We start from the raw sequence: 18587 nt of genomic DNA on the forward strand, positions 1-18587 counted from the left end.
ATAATTATAAATATTTTGGCTTTCTATAAATGTACAGTAGAATAATATAAACATTAATTATTACTATCCATCAAAGGTAATGATAATAATAATGTTGGGTCCTCAATTTCTTATAAACAAGAGACATCAATAGAGATAAGCAGTAGAATTGTTTAGATATAATTAAAGAGCCCTGGCAGTGTTTGCAACAAACTCCTGAGATTGGAAATTGAGCATCTCAACCCTATAAAGTGCTGCACTTCGAAACCACTGGCGCAGATTGAATTCAAGCATCTTAAAAATAAAATTACCGTAACTATATACAAATACCATACTTCACATAAAAGCTGTCAAATAAAAAATTAAAAAAAAGACCTCAATGGAAACTATTATGCTATGTCTACTTACATATTGAGTTTTTATTTCTTTACTTTCTGGCTCAATACGTATAGCTGTTTCATACAATGCTTTAGCCTCCAGAGGGCGCTCTGTGTTGAAGTACAAGGCACCAAGAGATTTCATAACTTCAGTATCACTGTTAATACTCAAAACTCTGAAGGAGAGAGAAACAAGTTTCCATAGCGATAAAAATCTTTGTGTAATTATATGCAATTATGTAATAATTAGTCATAAAATTATATGTGACTATGTAATAAGTAGTCATAAAATTAAATGTGATTATGTAATAATTATAACCTCCATTCATGGATAGAATCATCACCAAAGGACACAAGCTAGTGGCAAATTTAAGACTCGAACAACTGTCTTCTGATTGGAAGCAGGGAGCCCTACCACTACGTCACAGGCATCCACAAAAATGTTCTGTAAACATGAATATGTACGACACATACTTATAGACCTGCTTGCCTGCTGCCAATTTGCATAATAAACTTCAACTATGACCAAGAAGAAATGCCATTTGATCAAGATATTAATAACATAGTACAACACATGTTTTTATTATAATATTAAGCATACAGCCAAAATTGCATGTAAAAATGTTTCTATCAGATGCCGCAATGCAAAGGGAAATAAAACCTGATGTTATTGTAAATTAGAAACATTAAATTGATAAATCAACATTTACACAACTGACAGTTTGTAATGGGACTAATTCCCACTAAAGTACTCAATGGGATTCGAAATGACATTGTAACATAAACTTATGGTTAAAAGATGTGTAGAGAAGCGCTTTAGTGCAGTTAGTTAGTTATAGGGTTACACCACAGAGTTAAGATCGGAGCCTATGGCTACTTTAGATTGAGGCCAGGTGGTGAAAGTGTCACAGAACTCACTAGAAATAGAAACAGGAAAACATGCTAGAAATAGAAACAGGAAAACATGATGCATCGTGGTATCATGGGATATAAAGCAACAGATGCTAACTGAAAATAAAGATATCAGAAAAATTGTAACAATATTTTCTTATATTTGTATTGTAATTTATTTAAAGAGAGACTGAAAAATCTAGCAAGTTAAATATGAATAAAGACACTTATATTGTTAAGAGTAATAAACAAGGATGAATGTTCAAAACTGATGCTAACAATTTACAAAAAAAAATATATTGTACAATAATGCAATACTGTAATAAATTGAAGTTATTTTACATAAATTAATATTTTAATATTAGATTTTTTCCATTATAATATGATATGTAGGATGTGCAATACTGTAATACCTTTTGTATAATTCTTCAACTTCTTCAGTATGTCCAAGCTTGCGTAAAGCCCTTGCTAAATTCACCATGGCAACAGTATGGCTTGGCTGTAGAGACAGGCAGTGCCTATACTGGACAACAGCTTCCTTCCACTCATCTGTAGAGAAAAATAAACAAAATGGTCAGCAATCGACAACCATCTACAAGTATTTGAGCCATTCTGAAGGCAGCCAGCAGACAACCTATACACACGTCAAACAGTATATACCTAGCACTAGGTATGCAATGTGTCATGTATTTGCCTGTTGTACAGGGGACTAAATATATAGGACGAAGCAAACAGGGATAGCACAAAATGAGGGGACATGTATCTCATGGTCATTTTGTCATTCTAGTAATGATCAACACATCCTGTTTATTGTGTAATATAGTGGTTTACGAACATACACAAAGTAGTACACAGATATTCTACAAAGTGTATATCTAGTACAAGTATTTTAATAGTAAGAAAACATTGAAAAGAAATATTATAATGGTACTCCTTTTATCACAGAAAAAGTATAGCACATAAGAAATAACCATTATTAGTAATAAAAGAACCAATTTGGAAATATAATCCTAGGTTTTTACTACATTAATAACACTGACATTTTATAAACTTGAACTAATATACTGTGATATGAAATCCCTGAGGCATACTTTTGATGTACCATGCAAATTCATATATAGCCTCTCATATAATAAGAAAATTGTTTCTTGTAATATCATTCATTTCATTGCCAGAATCGTATCAATTGCATCTTAGTCCTAGATATGCAAATTACGAGAGCCTTAAAGTGGTTCTCACCTAACCTGGCATTATAGCTTCTTTTGGATCAGATTAAAATAACTCATCCCTAAGTCGCTTGAATATGAACTTAATTGCTATCGTTGACAGGTAGGATGCACTTTACATGCAACAGTGAGAACAGGATATGAAAGAACTATTTTGATGGACCACAAAACTGATAAACACTGAAATCAAATGAACAGGGACTCATCTCATTTTAGGCCTATAGAATCATTACTAGCCTATATGCTTACTTAGGCTTAAAGTGAGTAGCAGAGTGTATTGGTTAAAACTGATGGTAATTACTGCCCTCAACCATGTGTCCATCAAGCTCCTCTTGGTGTTAAACATAAGTTATAGTCCCTTATGCACATTAAAGAAAGTAGTACACACAAATTTACGGCCAATTGAGTGCTACCCCCTTGGTAGGGCCTACTACATACTTTTCTATCCAGACTCATTCTAGGCTTAACTCTTTCCAAATTACCAATTCTCCTTACCTATACGAGACAGGAAGGAGCCGTAGTTATTGAAAGTGTCTGCATTATCAGGAGACAAAGTGACAGACTTTAAATAATGTTGACGAGCCTCTTGTGGGCGCCCTAAATCAAGTAGCAATGTGCCAAGATTGATATGGGCATCGCTGAAATCTGAGTTGATCCGAATACTTTCCCGGTAAGCAGCTTCAGCCTTGTCGTATATCTTCTGATCTCTTTAAGGGATAAGAATATTAATTAAGTAAATATTATATTAGAGTAGTTAGACTGATATTAGATTTATAGCTAAAAAAACTATATTCATTGTAATTATAATAATGGCAATCAGATTCAGATAGATAATTAACTTTCTTTCAAATACATATACATTTACAATATTTAGTGATATATTGAAATTAACCAATTTCCATTATACCTATAATGAAAATTTATTTATATATAGAGCTACATGGTTAGAAATCTAACACCATCTGGTAATTAATTTTAACAGGAAACTGAATACTTAACTAATTTCATTAAAAATCTATTATTACCTGAGGACGTTGGCCAAGTTAAAGTGAGCCCTTGCATGTTGCGGGTTATTAGCAATGGCATTGTTGAATAGTGCTTTCGCAACATCTGGTTTCTCGGTTATTAGCAATGTACCAAGGTTGTTACTTGCACTCGCATGATTTGGATATAATCTAAAGATGAAACAGATAATAATAGTATGGTATAATATTTAGATAAATAAATAAAATGGATTGTTCCATTCATTGTAGAACAATGTGTCAGAGATAACTGATCACTGTGTTTATACTACAAGTGTATGGTATTTTATCACTTCCATATATTTTGAAATAATTGACATTATTGTCATTCCAATCAATATTCTAATCATTATCATCAATTAATTACCATATTTAAAAGTTGTCCTTATCATCACCATCATCATTATCCTAAAAACATTTTCATCATCATCCTCATCACATTTTCATCATCATCCTTATCACATTTTCATCATCATCCTCATCACATTTTCATCATCATCCTCATCACATTTTCATCATCATCATCACATTTTCATCATCATCCTTATCACATTTTCATCATCATCCTTATCACATTTTCATCATCATCCTCATCACATTTTCATCATCATCCTTATCACATTTTCATCATCATCCTCATCACATTTTCATCATCATCCTCATCACATTTTCATCATCATCCTCATCACATTTTCATCATCATCCTCATCACATTTTCATCATCATCCTCATCACATTTTCATCATCATCCTCATCACATTTTTATCATCATCCTCATCATCACATTTTCATCATCTTTATCACATTTTCATCATTATCCTCATCACATTTGCCTCATCATTCTCATCCAATTTTCATCATCATTCTCATCACATTTTCATCATCATCCTTGTCACAATTGGTACATCACCGACTTCATAATCACCATCTTGTGGCAATGGTATTTCATGACAACATGACTTATGACAACAAATAATATCTGAATGTGAACTTAGTGGTACCATTTGTTTTCTTGGAACCAACATTCACTATCAAAAATATCATTTAATGATATTACAAAATGAAACTTATATAGTTCTAACATTGTAATACAACCTGAAAATAATAATAATTACTATCAGATTTCAGCTTGGCTAGCGAGGCATAGAATTAGACCACATTACTTCTTTAGCATTCTACATTCTACTTCATCATTATCATCATCTTCTTCTGTCCTTCAGCCGGAAACCTACATTCTCAACCTCCATCACTGTCATTCATCCTCATTATCTTTGTCATCGTCAACACCGTTATCATGCACATTGTTCCTTTCATCGTCACAATAAACACCTACGTATTATCACCGACACCACTATCATCACCATTAGCAATAATTGCCTCACGATTAAAAGAAAACTGAGATTTAAGTTATAAATAAAGAGCTTATTGGCACTGTTAAATACGACTAGGTTACAGAAAATCTACTCAACACAAGAAATGAATACGATAATGACTTTGCTGTTTCTTAGACCATATGTGACATGATTATGGCTGTTTGCCGATACCTTAAAGAGGTTCTATTTTAAGCTTTTGCTGTAAAGTCAGAAAGTATTTGTAGTAAATTAGATATGTGTGGCGATGAAGTGGTAAAGCTATTTAGATTTAGAGCACAAGTTCCCAATTTTAATACTAATTTAAAAATGCCAGCATATGCAACAGATATAGATTTAAAAAATGGCAACCAAGAAATGGGAAAAGGAAGAAAGGAATAAAAAAAAAAGGGGGGGAGAGATGATATCACTGGGAACAACAAACTTGGCAAGAGCGGAAATGGACAGAAAAAGATGGAAAATGCTGGAGGAGGGTTTTGAAATAGCTTGATGAAATAAAATGGAAACATCCTAGTGATTAAAACACTGGGGCATCAATCCTAAGACATTGCTTATATATGTTTATCTAATGAAGTACTTACTTAAGTGTCTTTTTGTAGTGGTGAATGGCTTCTTCAGTCCTGTGCACATCTTTAAGGTAATTAGCATAGTTGTAATGAGCCTTTGCATTTTGTGGTAAGATCTCAACTCCAGACCTGAGGAATCAAAAAAACAAATATTAAAATAGAGTTTGGTTGTCCTGGCAATAGCATTCCTGAAAAGTGTGTGTCTTCTGTTCAATCCTGAGTCACTGCATTCATTAAGTTTTTTTTTTTTTAGTTTTTTTTTTTTTTACATATAGGCCTACAGACCATTTTATCGCAAAACAGCGCTGCCAACGTTGAAAGTCTGGATTGCCGCATATGAAAGGGGAAAAATAATAAATGATGGTCACAAAAGCAAAACAGTTATTATTTTAATTTATTTGTGCGAATTATTACATGAAGGGACCAAAAGAAGGAGTATGTTTTTGTAGTTGACACATCATTATGTGATTTTTAATTATCTTTTTTTGTTCACGATTTTAACCAATTCAACTTTATGTTACCTGTTTAATATTTCTTACCTGAATAATGATTCTCTTGACTGCCAAACTGAATTTCTGACAACCGTTCTCCAAGCGAACATGGCAACCAATAAAAGGACGGAAAAGGTGATTGCACTAGCTAATGGTTTGCCTACTTTATTGCACATGTTCCACAAACCATGAACAAGAAGAATACAGTAACCCATGCTAAAAATAAAGGAAGTAATAAAGATGATAATCGCTAAAATAATGTTGATGATGATGAGGAAGATAAGAAAAATGTCACTATGTTGATGATGATGATAAATATGATGTTGATAAGGTGATAATGATGAAGATGATGACGATGATTAATTATGAGGATGATAACGATGATCTTTATGTGGAAAAATGCTGCTTCACAAACAATCAATGAGTCAGTGACCATTTCAACAGAAATTATGAGAATGAACTTTAGCACAAACATTAGCATTCAAAAGAATGTAAAATTACAAAGTAAGTCAGATTGAATGAAAGGGCAAGAAAACTTAGGCGATAGTCGGTTGATCCAGTAATTATTTACAATAGAGATACGGAGTTGAATTTATTCATAATAATATAGTAAATAATTGGATTGTATTGGGTGACACCAAATGGAAGTACATATGCAATTTTATACTGTTGTGCCTATTACGATGCCTAGTCTTGCAGATCCATACACCTGGCAGCTGTTAAATCTAGTCTCCACACCCATGACATTTGCAGGCATCATCACTTGGCAAGATCTCCTGGGATGGATGAGGTGTTTTTGAATGTAGGTTGACGGAATTAAAATGGCTCCTAAAGGCTTTGTGGTGAGAACTCTCATCTATTTTGTTGATTGGGACAATTATCCTGCACTGCTATTGTACAAAGTTCAAATGATGTGAGCTATGAGATTTATAAATAATTACATTAGGTGAATAGACACCTAGCTACATTTTGGTTTATTACAATCTGACACAAAATTACTTTTTTTATGAACTAAATGCAAATTGACCTAAATATCTTATTCTATTAGGGTTCATCCACTTTTTATCATTTCAAAGAGAATAGTATACTCCTTTTTGTGCAGTGACCTTCCACATCCCTCACCCCCACACCACACAGTACATTATAAATGATTTTTATTAGTTGTTTCTCTCATGTTTTGCAAACACATGTAAAAAACAGAGACAAAAGACAGCACAATTAAAGGAAGAGTACAGTAATTAACGATTAATCAGACACAACTAAAAATGGATTTTGAAAAGGACTCAAAATTGCTGTTGAGCCAAATTTCAAGTAGAAGCTCGTTCTAGATTGCAGGGGCAGAATTAAAAAGGAAAACTTAAGTGCACTGCATCTGGCAAACCTACGCAGAAGAAAAGGAAAAAATCTGTGAGAAATAACAGTGACAGGACTGTCAACAATCAAAGAATATCGATTGTACAAGAACGAATTAATTAATTTTACAGAAGCGCCTTTATTATTTTGAAATCTACATTGCTTCATTTTTTACTCTTCTTTAAATATTTATTTTTACTCTCAAAAATATGGGGACATAATGGATGATCCCTTTATGTTATCCTGTTTCCTCTCAGGCTATCACTAATATTCTTAGTATGTTAAAAGGAGTACTATGTCACAATGATATTGGTGTTTGACAGTAAGCATTTGAATAAATAACTTAGGCTTCACTTTTTTTTTATTGCTATGAAAATATAAATCATCATTGCTATTATCACTTTAATCATAACCATTGTTGTTGATTCTACACAACAGTAATATATTATTTTTAAAAAACTACTGGTAGGCATGATGTAAATGATGATAATAAAGGATAAAGACAGCGAGGAGGAATATGAAGATGATGTTGGCAATGATGATAATGATAGAAAATAAGATGATGAAAATGATAATCATAATAAAGATGGTAATGGCAATGATGATGGTAATGATAAACACAATATTCTCATAAATACAATAATTTTACCTTGGTATATAAAGAATCCTTTCTGCTATGACAAATCCAACCCTAAAAAACAAGTTGGATGCTGGGAGGAAAGGAATTGCAAGGACCACTAGCCCCATCAAGACAGCTCGTTGGGACAGACCCTAAAACCACAAGATAAAGATAAATTCTAATTGTAAAGTTCATATACAGATAAACAATATAAAATGACAAAATAAATAAGATTATATCTACTTATATGACTAGTATTTTATATTTTAACATGACATAAAGAAAAAAAAATACCACCAAATTTAAAATTCACAAAATATGACAGAACCAAGATACTTCAGTACCAACTGAACACCTCAAAGCTTTGAGCAGAATATCATTCTGTGATTATAAATTTAATTTTTTTTTTAAACCATCATCATATTATTTCTAATAGAAAATACAGACTGGAAATCATGCAATATACACCAAACAGAATATTAGTTAAGTGAATACGATGAAAATTGAAGATGCATGTGGCTCATTGGTAATGCTTAGGGCTTTGCCAACCGTGTCATCGTTAGTTTAAGTCTGATTACCGCTAGTTTAAGCCTGATGATGATCACAAGTGCTTATTTCTTTGGGCAAGATACTTTATCTACGTTTGTCTCTCTACGCTCATGAGTATAAATTGGTACCTAGTGGGGTATGAATAATTACCTCCGCCACAGTGGATATTTAGTCACCGCCGCTTGTCTACTAGCAAGATTATGCGTAAACTAACGTATGGATTAGCATATGATGTGGAGGCATGTACTCTACCAATTACCTGCTCTAGTTTAGACATGTGATTAGTCTGAGTTGAAGAATATAAAAGTCTATACTTTCCAGGTATACTAGAGACAGTTGGACATTGGTATGATCCACACTGTATCCAAAAACCAGAGTAAACATAAGCGCATAAAGACTTCAGTATAAAATCATCATTATAAGATGTAAACTGCAGACATCACTCGTGGTCTTTATGGCATTCACTTTGTAAGCGACAAGTCCCAGATTTCGAACCCCAGAGGAGGTTCAGATTGTGCAAGTATTCTCCAACCTACAATATCCCATTTTGAATATTCTATATTGATATTAATTAGCATAAAACTCAGGCTAGAGACACATCAATATAATATTAAGTTATGTGTAGTTAAAAAACATCAAAATTAAAAAAAATAAATAAAAAATTATCATACCACAAAGCATACTTCAAGCTTATCAATAGGCCCATGCTTTAAGATAAACATTATATTATATACTGTAACTTTTGCTGATTATATCAAATTAATTCACAGCATTCCTGTCTTCTGTCATAAAATATTAGTCCTTTGCCTTTGGCAAATGCTTGTCATACAAAGCTCATCTTCCCCATACAAAACATTGTTGTCATGCCAACATACAATTGATGTTCTTGATTTTGCTAGAAGTAACAATTAGCATATATTTAAGCTATTTGTATTTAACTGTAACTACCAACAAGATGCATATGATTCAGAATGGGTAAAATTCAATTGCTATTCTAAAACAATTAGGTTTTGAAGTGTTTATTTTTATGTTAATATTCTGAAAATTTGTTCATATTTATAAAAAGAATAATTTGTGCTTCTAACATATTTTTCGTTTGAGAAAATTCTTGGATATTTCCAGATCGAACAAATAATGATCCTAGGGTTAGGTGAGAGCCATAAGTAGTAACCTATAATTTTAATCCAATTATTTATTGAGATATAAAGTATAAGCAAAATATGTACTAGTTTAAATATTAACAAGCTTTTTTGTACACTGTACACTTTTTTACAAGTGAATTTTTATGTATCATTGAGATATTTAAATCTTCAAAATATTCATGTAAACATTTTTAATATTCTGATATTCAAAAGCTTAAACTACAAACTATTTCATTTCAAAGGTCATTAACACGTAGTATATGAAGTCACATGACCACTCATGTTTAATCGTCGCTTCTAGCTACTTATTATAACAAGTTTATAACACATTTCCACATGGTTATTCTAATTAACGGGTCTTAAGTGAGCATGCTGACTATTACTCTAAATGCAATGTGGAAAAAAAAAATTTGCCACTTTTCTCTCTAAAATTAAGGATTATAATGAGTGAAATTGTTATGGTGAAGTGTCAATGGAATATTAATTTTGAATATTTTGAATTTTCAACAACTCCCATACAGTAACTGTCATTTGACAACTGAAATCAGATTATATACGGAAATAGCATAGATGCAAGTTGTTAGAAAGATCAAATCATACGTTTATACATATTTTTCAACATAAATTGAGTCCAATAAACATACAATAGCTTGTAAGTAAATTTTCCCTACTTCTTATCTTAAAATTTACTAAAAATCTTTGATCACAATGATGTTTTTATTAATAACAAATTTCAAAAATAAAAGTTTTTTAAAAGGAGGTTTCTCATCATGCATAGTGTATTTAATAACTTTTTAGAGATCCAATTGCAAACATCTTCTACAGTTTGACATTCAGATTCAGTGTTTTTTCAGAGGTCATTATCAGTTATGTTACCAAGTTGAAATCACACTTAAGTTTAAGTGGCGCTTCTAGCCGCTTATTAAAATGAGATTTCCACAATGTTATTTTAATTACTGGTTCTGAGTCAGCATGTTAGTTTCATGGCAGTGTGACAAAAAAAAAGAATTTTGTCACTTTTTCTCTCAATCATATGATTGAGATTATCACAGTGTGACTTGGATTTTTGCACAAGTGTCGATGGAATACGTACATTTTCAATTTTCAACCAAATTTCTCACTTGTAACTTTCAACTTTACAACTGAAACCAAGTAGAAACTAAATATAGGCAAACAGCACTGATATATGTTATTACAAAAAGCGTGTTTCATCCATTTCTAGTTATTTTTCATCTTCAAATGTGTTAAATGAGCAAAATATGAATATTTGTTTGCAAATTATTAGCTTTACCGTATAAATAATAAGATACTGTGTTTTTTAAAATGATATTTGTACGAAGTAATTGCAGTTTATAATGATTTCTTTAATAAAATTAGTAGTAATTCCAAACTCTGAATAATGATCATAGGCTGCTGCAATTTCAATTATTTAGAAGATCTTATTTGCATTTTAATAACTTTATAGGTTTGCTTCCCTCCAACTCCATTTAAAGCCAACAATATATTTGAATATACTGTATCACTAAAACCCCTTATTCAAAATGTCAATTCAAAATATCAAATTACAAAAAGAAATCTTTCTGTTTCTAATTCTATGTTTGTATATTTCCATGGCGATACAAATTACACAAATCAGCAGTGATGCTACTAGTCTATAAGTGAGATACTTGGATGAATGCCTAATGCCTACTCTTTGCCAAAGATCGATGATGGTGTCAAGGTAAAATGCGGCCTATTACGTAACACAATTTTTAATATTTGTCATAAGATAAAAAGAGAAAACTGACATACATTTATCCAGGTAAAGTATTCTTATTCAAAATTAAGAAAAACTTACTTTTGCTACGAAAATTGCATAAACAGCTAGTCCAACCAAGATCAGAAAGAAAAACAATGTTGCTAGGTTACGGACATCTAGGAGGCTTTCAACTAGCGGTATACTGGCCATCTGCCAATCATAAGACAGCATCACGGGACACAGCAGCAACCACACGTTGAAAACGCACAAGTACGAAAAGGTTAAAAATCTGAAATGAAATAGATTATACAGGTATGAGAAAAAATAAATTTAATAACAAATTAGTAACACATTTAAGGTATGATTTTAATCTACTTACTGTGTCTTCTATGCAGTATACACAATTCTAAAGAATTGAAAGTTCGTGTTAACTTGACCCAGTTACTTTGTGCACCGGTAACTCCTAATAAGGGGAACTTGAAACTTGACACACACAAGGTTCCAGTAAAGTCAATTCAAAGATACCAGTTTAAACTTTAATAACATGAAGGAATCTATAATCTGAAAGTTCCCTAGTAGTATATGAAATCAAGATCTTGGGATTAGAAAAACCAATTAACTACCAAACCACCGCAAACATACTTTCTAGTCTTTAACAAATATTATTTAAACATTTACAGAAAAAATAAATATAAATAATAATATAGAATAAACAAAGTATAATGGTATAAGATAATAACATTAAAGTAAGCACCAGACAATTGAACTATCATTGTATGAACATAATTATAACCAAAAAAAACCCCCCAAAATTTAATTCTAAAAGAGTCTAAAAAAATACTGCCAACGGTAACATGGTACAATAACAATTGTATAAATTTTAAATATACAGTAGATACTATTACTCTGGTAATTTGTGGTTAGTCCAAAATAATAAATAGTACTGTACACAACATGTCTAAAACATAAAATTTATACATAAATACATGTATCTCCCCTATATCAAAGTTGATACAATTATCCAACGCCTTCAGGGATTAATTTTCTAAATCTGGAAGACAAGACAAGACAAAAAGAAAAAGCTGGAGATGCATATCTGTAAAGATTCAATATATGACGAAAGTAAATGCATAATTTCCCCCCAGGGTGGTTTTAAGCTATGTGTTGCTGCAATAAGAATACTAAAAATGCAAGCTAGGTTAGCGCACCTCATAAAAGATGTTTTGGTAGTACACTTTACTCCACTATGATGAGTCCCAATGGAATCCAAGCACCATACACATAACAATAGCTTCCCTAATGTACTGTACCTTGGGGCCATATTCATTGTTTGAGTCATGGAGAAGGATATGCCGGTATAAAAACACAACACTGAGTTTCAGTAAAATGGAAAAAAGGGAAAATGTATATTTTTCCCAACAATTATATCCTGGGTAAATGTGGTTTAAATTACGACCCTATGTTTACCTTGTCAACCAATTTGTTGCATAAGACGCTGGATTATCTTGATCAGAAAATGGCGGCAATTTTCCCTCCATCATCCATATGCGAAATATAAACAAAGAACACAACTATAAAAGAAAAAAAAAAATTGTGATGATATACTAATAAATTTGCTACAGGGAATAGATTAGAAGCACATATAGAGTACTAGTGTCACGTCACGATACCGCCTAATACTACTCCGTTGCTGTTGTTGCAAAAAGCGTTCAAAAGAGCGCCATTTTCTCCACTGACAAACCATTGATCCCAATTTCTAACGTAATTATTACTTTTTCTTTGTAAATTTTAATTGATAAACGGTAACCAACATCTGCTGACAACACAGAGCGCCACCTGGTGTCGTGACGACACAACTGTGGTACTCTATGGATGGAAATTAATTGTTCTGAATATATTCATTCTAATTGACGCCATTCGGACAACTCAATTGCTGATAGCTGGACATTTTTTTGTCCATTCATTAATCTTTGATAATTTATATTTCCTGTCCACCTGGATCAAAAGATAATTTGGTAGATTGATTGTCATTAAAACAAATCAGTTTGGTGTAAGACACCTCTTATTTTGAATAAAATTCATGTGGGAATAAACGTGAAGAATCTATATCAACAGAAGGCAAGAGAAAAAAAAAATTCAATGCAACAAGAATAAATTCCAAGAGGTTAGATTCATATTTATTTATCATACAAGAAGAAGCAGTAGGACAGCAATGGAAATTTATGGAACACTTTAACTAGGATGACGGATTAAGGTTGAGACAACTTTCGGTATATGGTTACAGGATTTAGTTTAATAAAGCTAAAAATGAATAAGCAATGGGGTAGATTAAATCAATTTTTACAAGGTTAAGTTTTGTTGAGCATAATCATCATCGGTACGTTCTAACAATGAGTGTCGGTGAACACTAATTGAAAATGAGAATGCCCACTACATCTCAGCCAATTAGAAAGGAGATTTAGGTCAAAATTAATAATGATGATAAACTGTGAGCACTGCCGCTATAAGAAATGTATATGAATATTTATGAAATTCATTAAATGTTTGGTAGTTTCAATTAGAAAAAAATTCTCAATGGATCATGAATATTTATTATCAAAGAAAAAAAAAGATGTGCAATGAATTATGAAAATAAAGATGAAAATAATAAAGATAGAATGGAATTTGGTCATAAGCTATGATCGTGATAAAACAAATTGAAACCGCCGGCACGCAAATGATTGATAATGAAAAATAAAACCAACTAAAGATTAAGAATTTAGAAATAGAATTCTGAAATTATGAATATATATTATGTGTTATGAATAGATTATTATCATTATTAGAAATATATTGTATAAGTTTAATAGAACTTTAATATTATGCACATTCAAAATACTGTTAAATAATAAATAATAATAATAATAATGATAAATCACAAAAAATTCATATTAAAATTTACAAAAAAAAATAGAACATTCAATTTTGTTACTGTCCATGTGACATGCCTAAATATGGTCATATCATGCCTAAATATGGTCATGATGACATCACATCATGAGTATTTATAGACACATCATGACATGAGTATACAACAGTTTTTTTGTCAAAGAAAATTTGATATTTCTGGACAGATGGTTAAATTGATTACCATTTATTACCAGTAAACTTTAATATGGAAACAAAATATAGTGGTATCATTTATGTGTATGATACAAAATAAGGAGGAAATATATCTTACAGTGATTATGCAGGCTGCACACCTCTTCACCAGAGGAAGACATTCCCTTGTAATGCATCGTCTTTTAAAAATCCTAAGATACACAAATTAAAAAAAAAAAACATTTTTTACTAGTCCAATGAGATAACAGTTTAATCAGTTAAGAATCCTCCAAGCACTTACAGATTAAAGCTAGATTTGCCCACATATACATTGTCATCAACATCCTAATTTAACCATTTATATTTTGATAGCGTGACCAATTTATAATCTTTCAAAGGATATAGAAAATCCATCATTCGTTGACAATCTATTTGCAACAAAAAAGCATCAAGAAACTCCAAGTACTAGTGGCATTTAGAAAACAGAGATGTGAATGCATTTAATTTATTCATAATTATTATGTGGAACATACCCACTAAGATTTAGAAGTATCACAAAGACCTATGGTATTATAAAATTGCAGGAGATTTTAATCTTTGCATTGATATTATCCATGAATTCAAAATATCCCTCTGGGGCAATGTTATCATCAGAATTATTCATTGCCAAAGATGGAGTCTTCGATATCTGTTGGAGACAATGGGATACTGCCAGGAAACTCCATAGGTAAACAATATAAGATCACATTTATGAATAAAAAAATAAGTTAGCTTGGTCATAAAACCCCATGGTATAATCAATAAAAATATATATAAACATGCTCACATGTCTACTTAATTGATTCCTGTACAGTAAGATTTGAGTGGACAGGACAAAAAAATATATTTAAGAAAAAAAATACTGAAATATTATATATAACACTTATTGTAAGACATAAACAAAGGAAATCTCAACTCCAGGAAGACAGAAAAAATATTAAATCAATTTGCTTCACATCTGATCTTTAACAATACATTCATATCATTTTTTATGTGCTTTGTAAGACAGTAGATTGGATTTTTCTTAAAGAATTTATTTATTTTGAAGTCCTTCGGGCAGAGGGGGTGATCATAGAGAATACAACATCATCATTTCTTTTCCATAATTATTGTGTTTTACTTCACGTTAATATGCCATGTTCCATAAAATTCGGAATCAAATATCATGGGATGTATTTCATTCAAATCTGACGTTGAACTCAATCTTCGGCATAAAACAAAACACAATCTAGTTTTACAGCCTTGAGAAATCTCCTCTTTAATAATCCTACCTTGTAATGCCTTTGTTACAGAGAATAATCACATCGTATGCGGCAACTACAATTAGACAAGTTACACCGTGCTCTTTGATCAGCATGCTTGCGGCCCCGAGAAGAATTGCTACGAGAAACATCCGTGGTCGTGACGTCGTAGGGAATCCGCTTAATGTATCGTGTGCAGAGATACTCCTAATAAAAAAGTACAGAGACACTGAAATTGATGCTAAGCTCTGTCCATGCTATATGCCCATATATAGTCATGATGTGCCTATATATGGCCATGATGTGATGTTATCATGACCATATTTAGGCATTTCAAATAAAATTTGATAGTTTAGATATGGTTTTAGCTATTAACATGTCATGATTATTAATCTACCATATTAAAGCCAGGCTCCAAAAATCTGTAACTTATTAACTGCTTCTAAGTGTTTTGTCAAATATGCTTTCTGTGTCTTAATCAATTGTGCAACAGGAGCCTGACTTTTAATAAATTGCTTTAAAAATTCAAGATTTTGTATTTTGAGTACATCTAAAATTAATTTTTATTGCATATTTTATTTTCGCAATAAAAATTGATTGAATTGCAGGACACAAGTTCATTTACAAGGTATATGTTTTTTACAGGACATGTGTTACAGGAAATATGTTGATTATTAAAGACAAGTTCATGTAGGACATATGTCCATAATAAACAGATTTTTCCATTATAAAAAGCATGTGTTTATTATGCAAATCATACCATTATGCTATGCTTTGGATAAATTATCCTCAATATCTTTTTTTTAAAAATACAATAAATTATTTTTAAAAAATTATAAAAGGCAAAGCTGGTGCTTTTCTTTTCAAGGTATAGCGTTATCCCAGGAAGACGGTTGGAGATTTTCTCACAACTAAATATTAAACTCCCCCTTACCAAGCCTACTACGTAATGACAGGGGTCTCAAGAGATCTTCTGGATCACACTGCAATAAACATATGTGAACAAATCCATTCTATAAGCTGGGGACATTCCCTCCTATCTCATAAATCAATGCAATTCAATTTGAAAGCTTTTAAGAACTTGACATTTGGTTTTGTGGGATAGTGGAATAATGCAAATGATATTATAATGCATATGATGCTATTATTTTGCAAATTAAGTAGAATGATATAGTTAGAGGATGCTCAACATAATAATAAAAATAAAATAATTGATTAAAAAAAAAACTTTAGGTCAATATACTTTGTTGCAGAGATAGAAGAGCAAAAAAACAGCGAAGCATGATGTTGAAAGATGATCAACATCAATATTATCATAAAACTTCGAATTTTCTCTATTATATAGCATGTTCCCACTCTCTTATATACATTTAACATAACACCATTACGCTTATTGTTCTGTGTGACAATCTGAGAATGCCTACTGTACTCCTGTGGAACATGCAATGTTCTCACATACTGCATGATTTTCAGCATGCAATCAATGACCAGAATTATAACAACATTATACGGGGTAAGGAGCTGATTTCTAATACGTGAGCATATTAAAATTTCACGCAATCTGAAATAAAGTGACGTAAAATGTATCACGACTCGTATTGAATCGTGATTACTATAATCCTGCGATGTTGATTTGTAATAAAATACACATGGTAGATTTTAACACCTTGAGTCTTGGAATTTGAACTCCTTAGAAAGAGGCTATCGATACTAATCTAATAGTTATACCACCTATAAATAAGAGAGATGAAACCGTTCTATGATGAATCAAACATTAGGATTTCAGTCTCGTTTCAAAAGCGTGCTTTTGTTTGTCTGGGTTTCGGTTTCAACAATCAGCTATTGTAACGAACAAACTTTCTAAGCATATTCCAAATTACACTATGGAATTAAAATCCAATGAAAAAAATGTTTTAAATCAATTAATGCTTTTGTTTGAGCTATTAAACTAGATAAATATAATTCAGTTTTCTTTATTATAGATATTTATTTCAATTAAAACTAGTAAGATTTTGGATAAAACATAAAACATTTTGATGTAATGTAAATTGAGGTGACATTTGTATAATGTTTGATGAATGTTGGCAACTGAGATGACTTCATTAGATTTATGACCGACAAAAACTCCGAGCCGAGTATTTGCTGAAGTAACATAAAATGATTAGAAACGAATAAAGCAATTGTATGGTTACCTGACATAGAGGAGTACAGTTAGTAAGAAAAATAGACAAGCCAATATATCTGCTCTGCCTACAATGCCAGCAACCTGCAAGACAAAAAGAACGATATTCCATTCAACTGTAGACAATGTATTGAATTTTTCATAATATATATTTTATGAGATAATGAGTCTGTTTTATAGGAAATGATGAGCTTTGATCAATGGCAGTAGATGAAAAAATCCAAGCATAATATATACAAATGTCATCTTGTTGAGATTTAACAATTTTTTTTAACAATCTTTATAAAATGGAGTGATTGAGGGCTCAATATTATTTTGATTGACAGAGGTCAAAAGTCATTTCTCTGTCATCAGACTTCAATCGACTTCAATCGTTACAAGTTGATTGTTTCCCAAGTAAAATTCAGAGCATCCCATTACAATGATTTTCTGAAGTAATAACTTCTTGTTTGCTTCAAAATTGTATGTGTGTATTTATTGTGCAGTTGATTTCACTTTACTCAATAAAAATTAATTTACCACCAGACTTTAACCTTCATGAATTTATTTGATGCCTCTGCAGAATAGTAAAAATATAGAATTTGTAAATTTATGTATGAAATAATGAGATGAAATATTGAATCCCAATATGAGCATATTACTTGATATCTCTCTTTTTATATACTACGTTTTATATACGTTATTTATTAGTACCAACAGGTACATTATCCTACAATTAAAG

At 31.4% G+C, this 18587-nt stretch overlaps 1 protein-coding gene across 2 annotated transcripts in view; it reads right to left on the bottom strand.

Moving 5' to 3' along the window:
• The window catches only part of LOC117104898 (protein O-mannosyl-transferase TMTC1-like), a 49903-nt gene that overhangs the window by 6966 nt on the left and 24350 nt on the right, over positions 1-18587 (bottom strand). For both annotated transcript variants that reach the window (XM_033245800.1, XM_033245801.1), the window contains 12 exons: positions 17877-17950; positions 15715-15891; positions 14544-14616; positions 12791-12894; positions 11423-11612; positions 7925-8046; positions 5971-6138; positions 5447-5560; positions 3499-3648; positions 2969-3180; positions 1661-1796; positions 388-532 (listed from right to left, as the gene is read on the bottom strand). In XM_033245800.1, the coding sequence (XP_033101691.1) occupies positions 388-532; positions 1661-1796; positions 2969-3180; positions 3499-3648; positions 5447-5560; positions 5971-6138; positions 7925-8046; positions 11423-11612; positions 12791-12894; positions 14544-14616; positions 15715-15891; positions 17877-17950 (1665 nt within the window). The remainder of the gene's footprint in view (positions 1-387; positions 533-1660; positions 1797-2968; positions 3181-3498; positions 3649-5446; positions 5561-5970; positions 6139-7924; positions 8047-11422; positions 11613-12790; positions 12895-14543; positions 14617-15714; positions 15892-17876; positions 17951-18587) is intronic.

This window comes from Anneissia japonica, unplaced genomic scaffold (assembly GCF_011630105.1).
Source record: "Anneissia japonica isolate Jap-2015-1 unplaced genomic scaffold, ASM1163010v1 scaffold287834_len5846547_cov211, whole genome shotgun sequence".
In the NCBI taxonomy this organism is placed as follows: Eukaryota; Metazoa; Echinodermata; class Crinoidea; order Comatulida; family Comatulidae; genus Anneissia; species Anneissia japonica.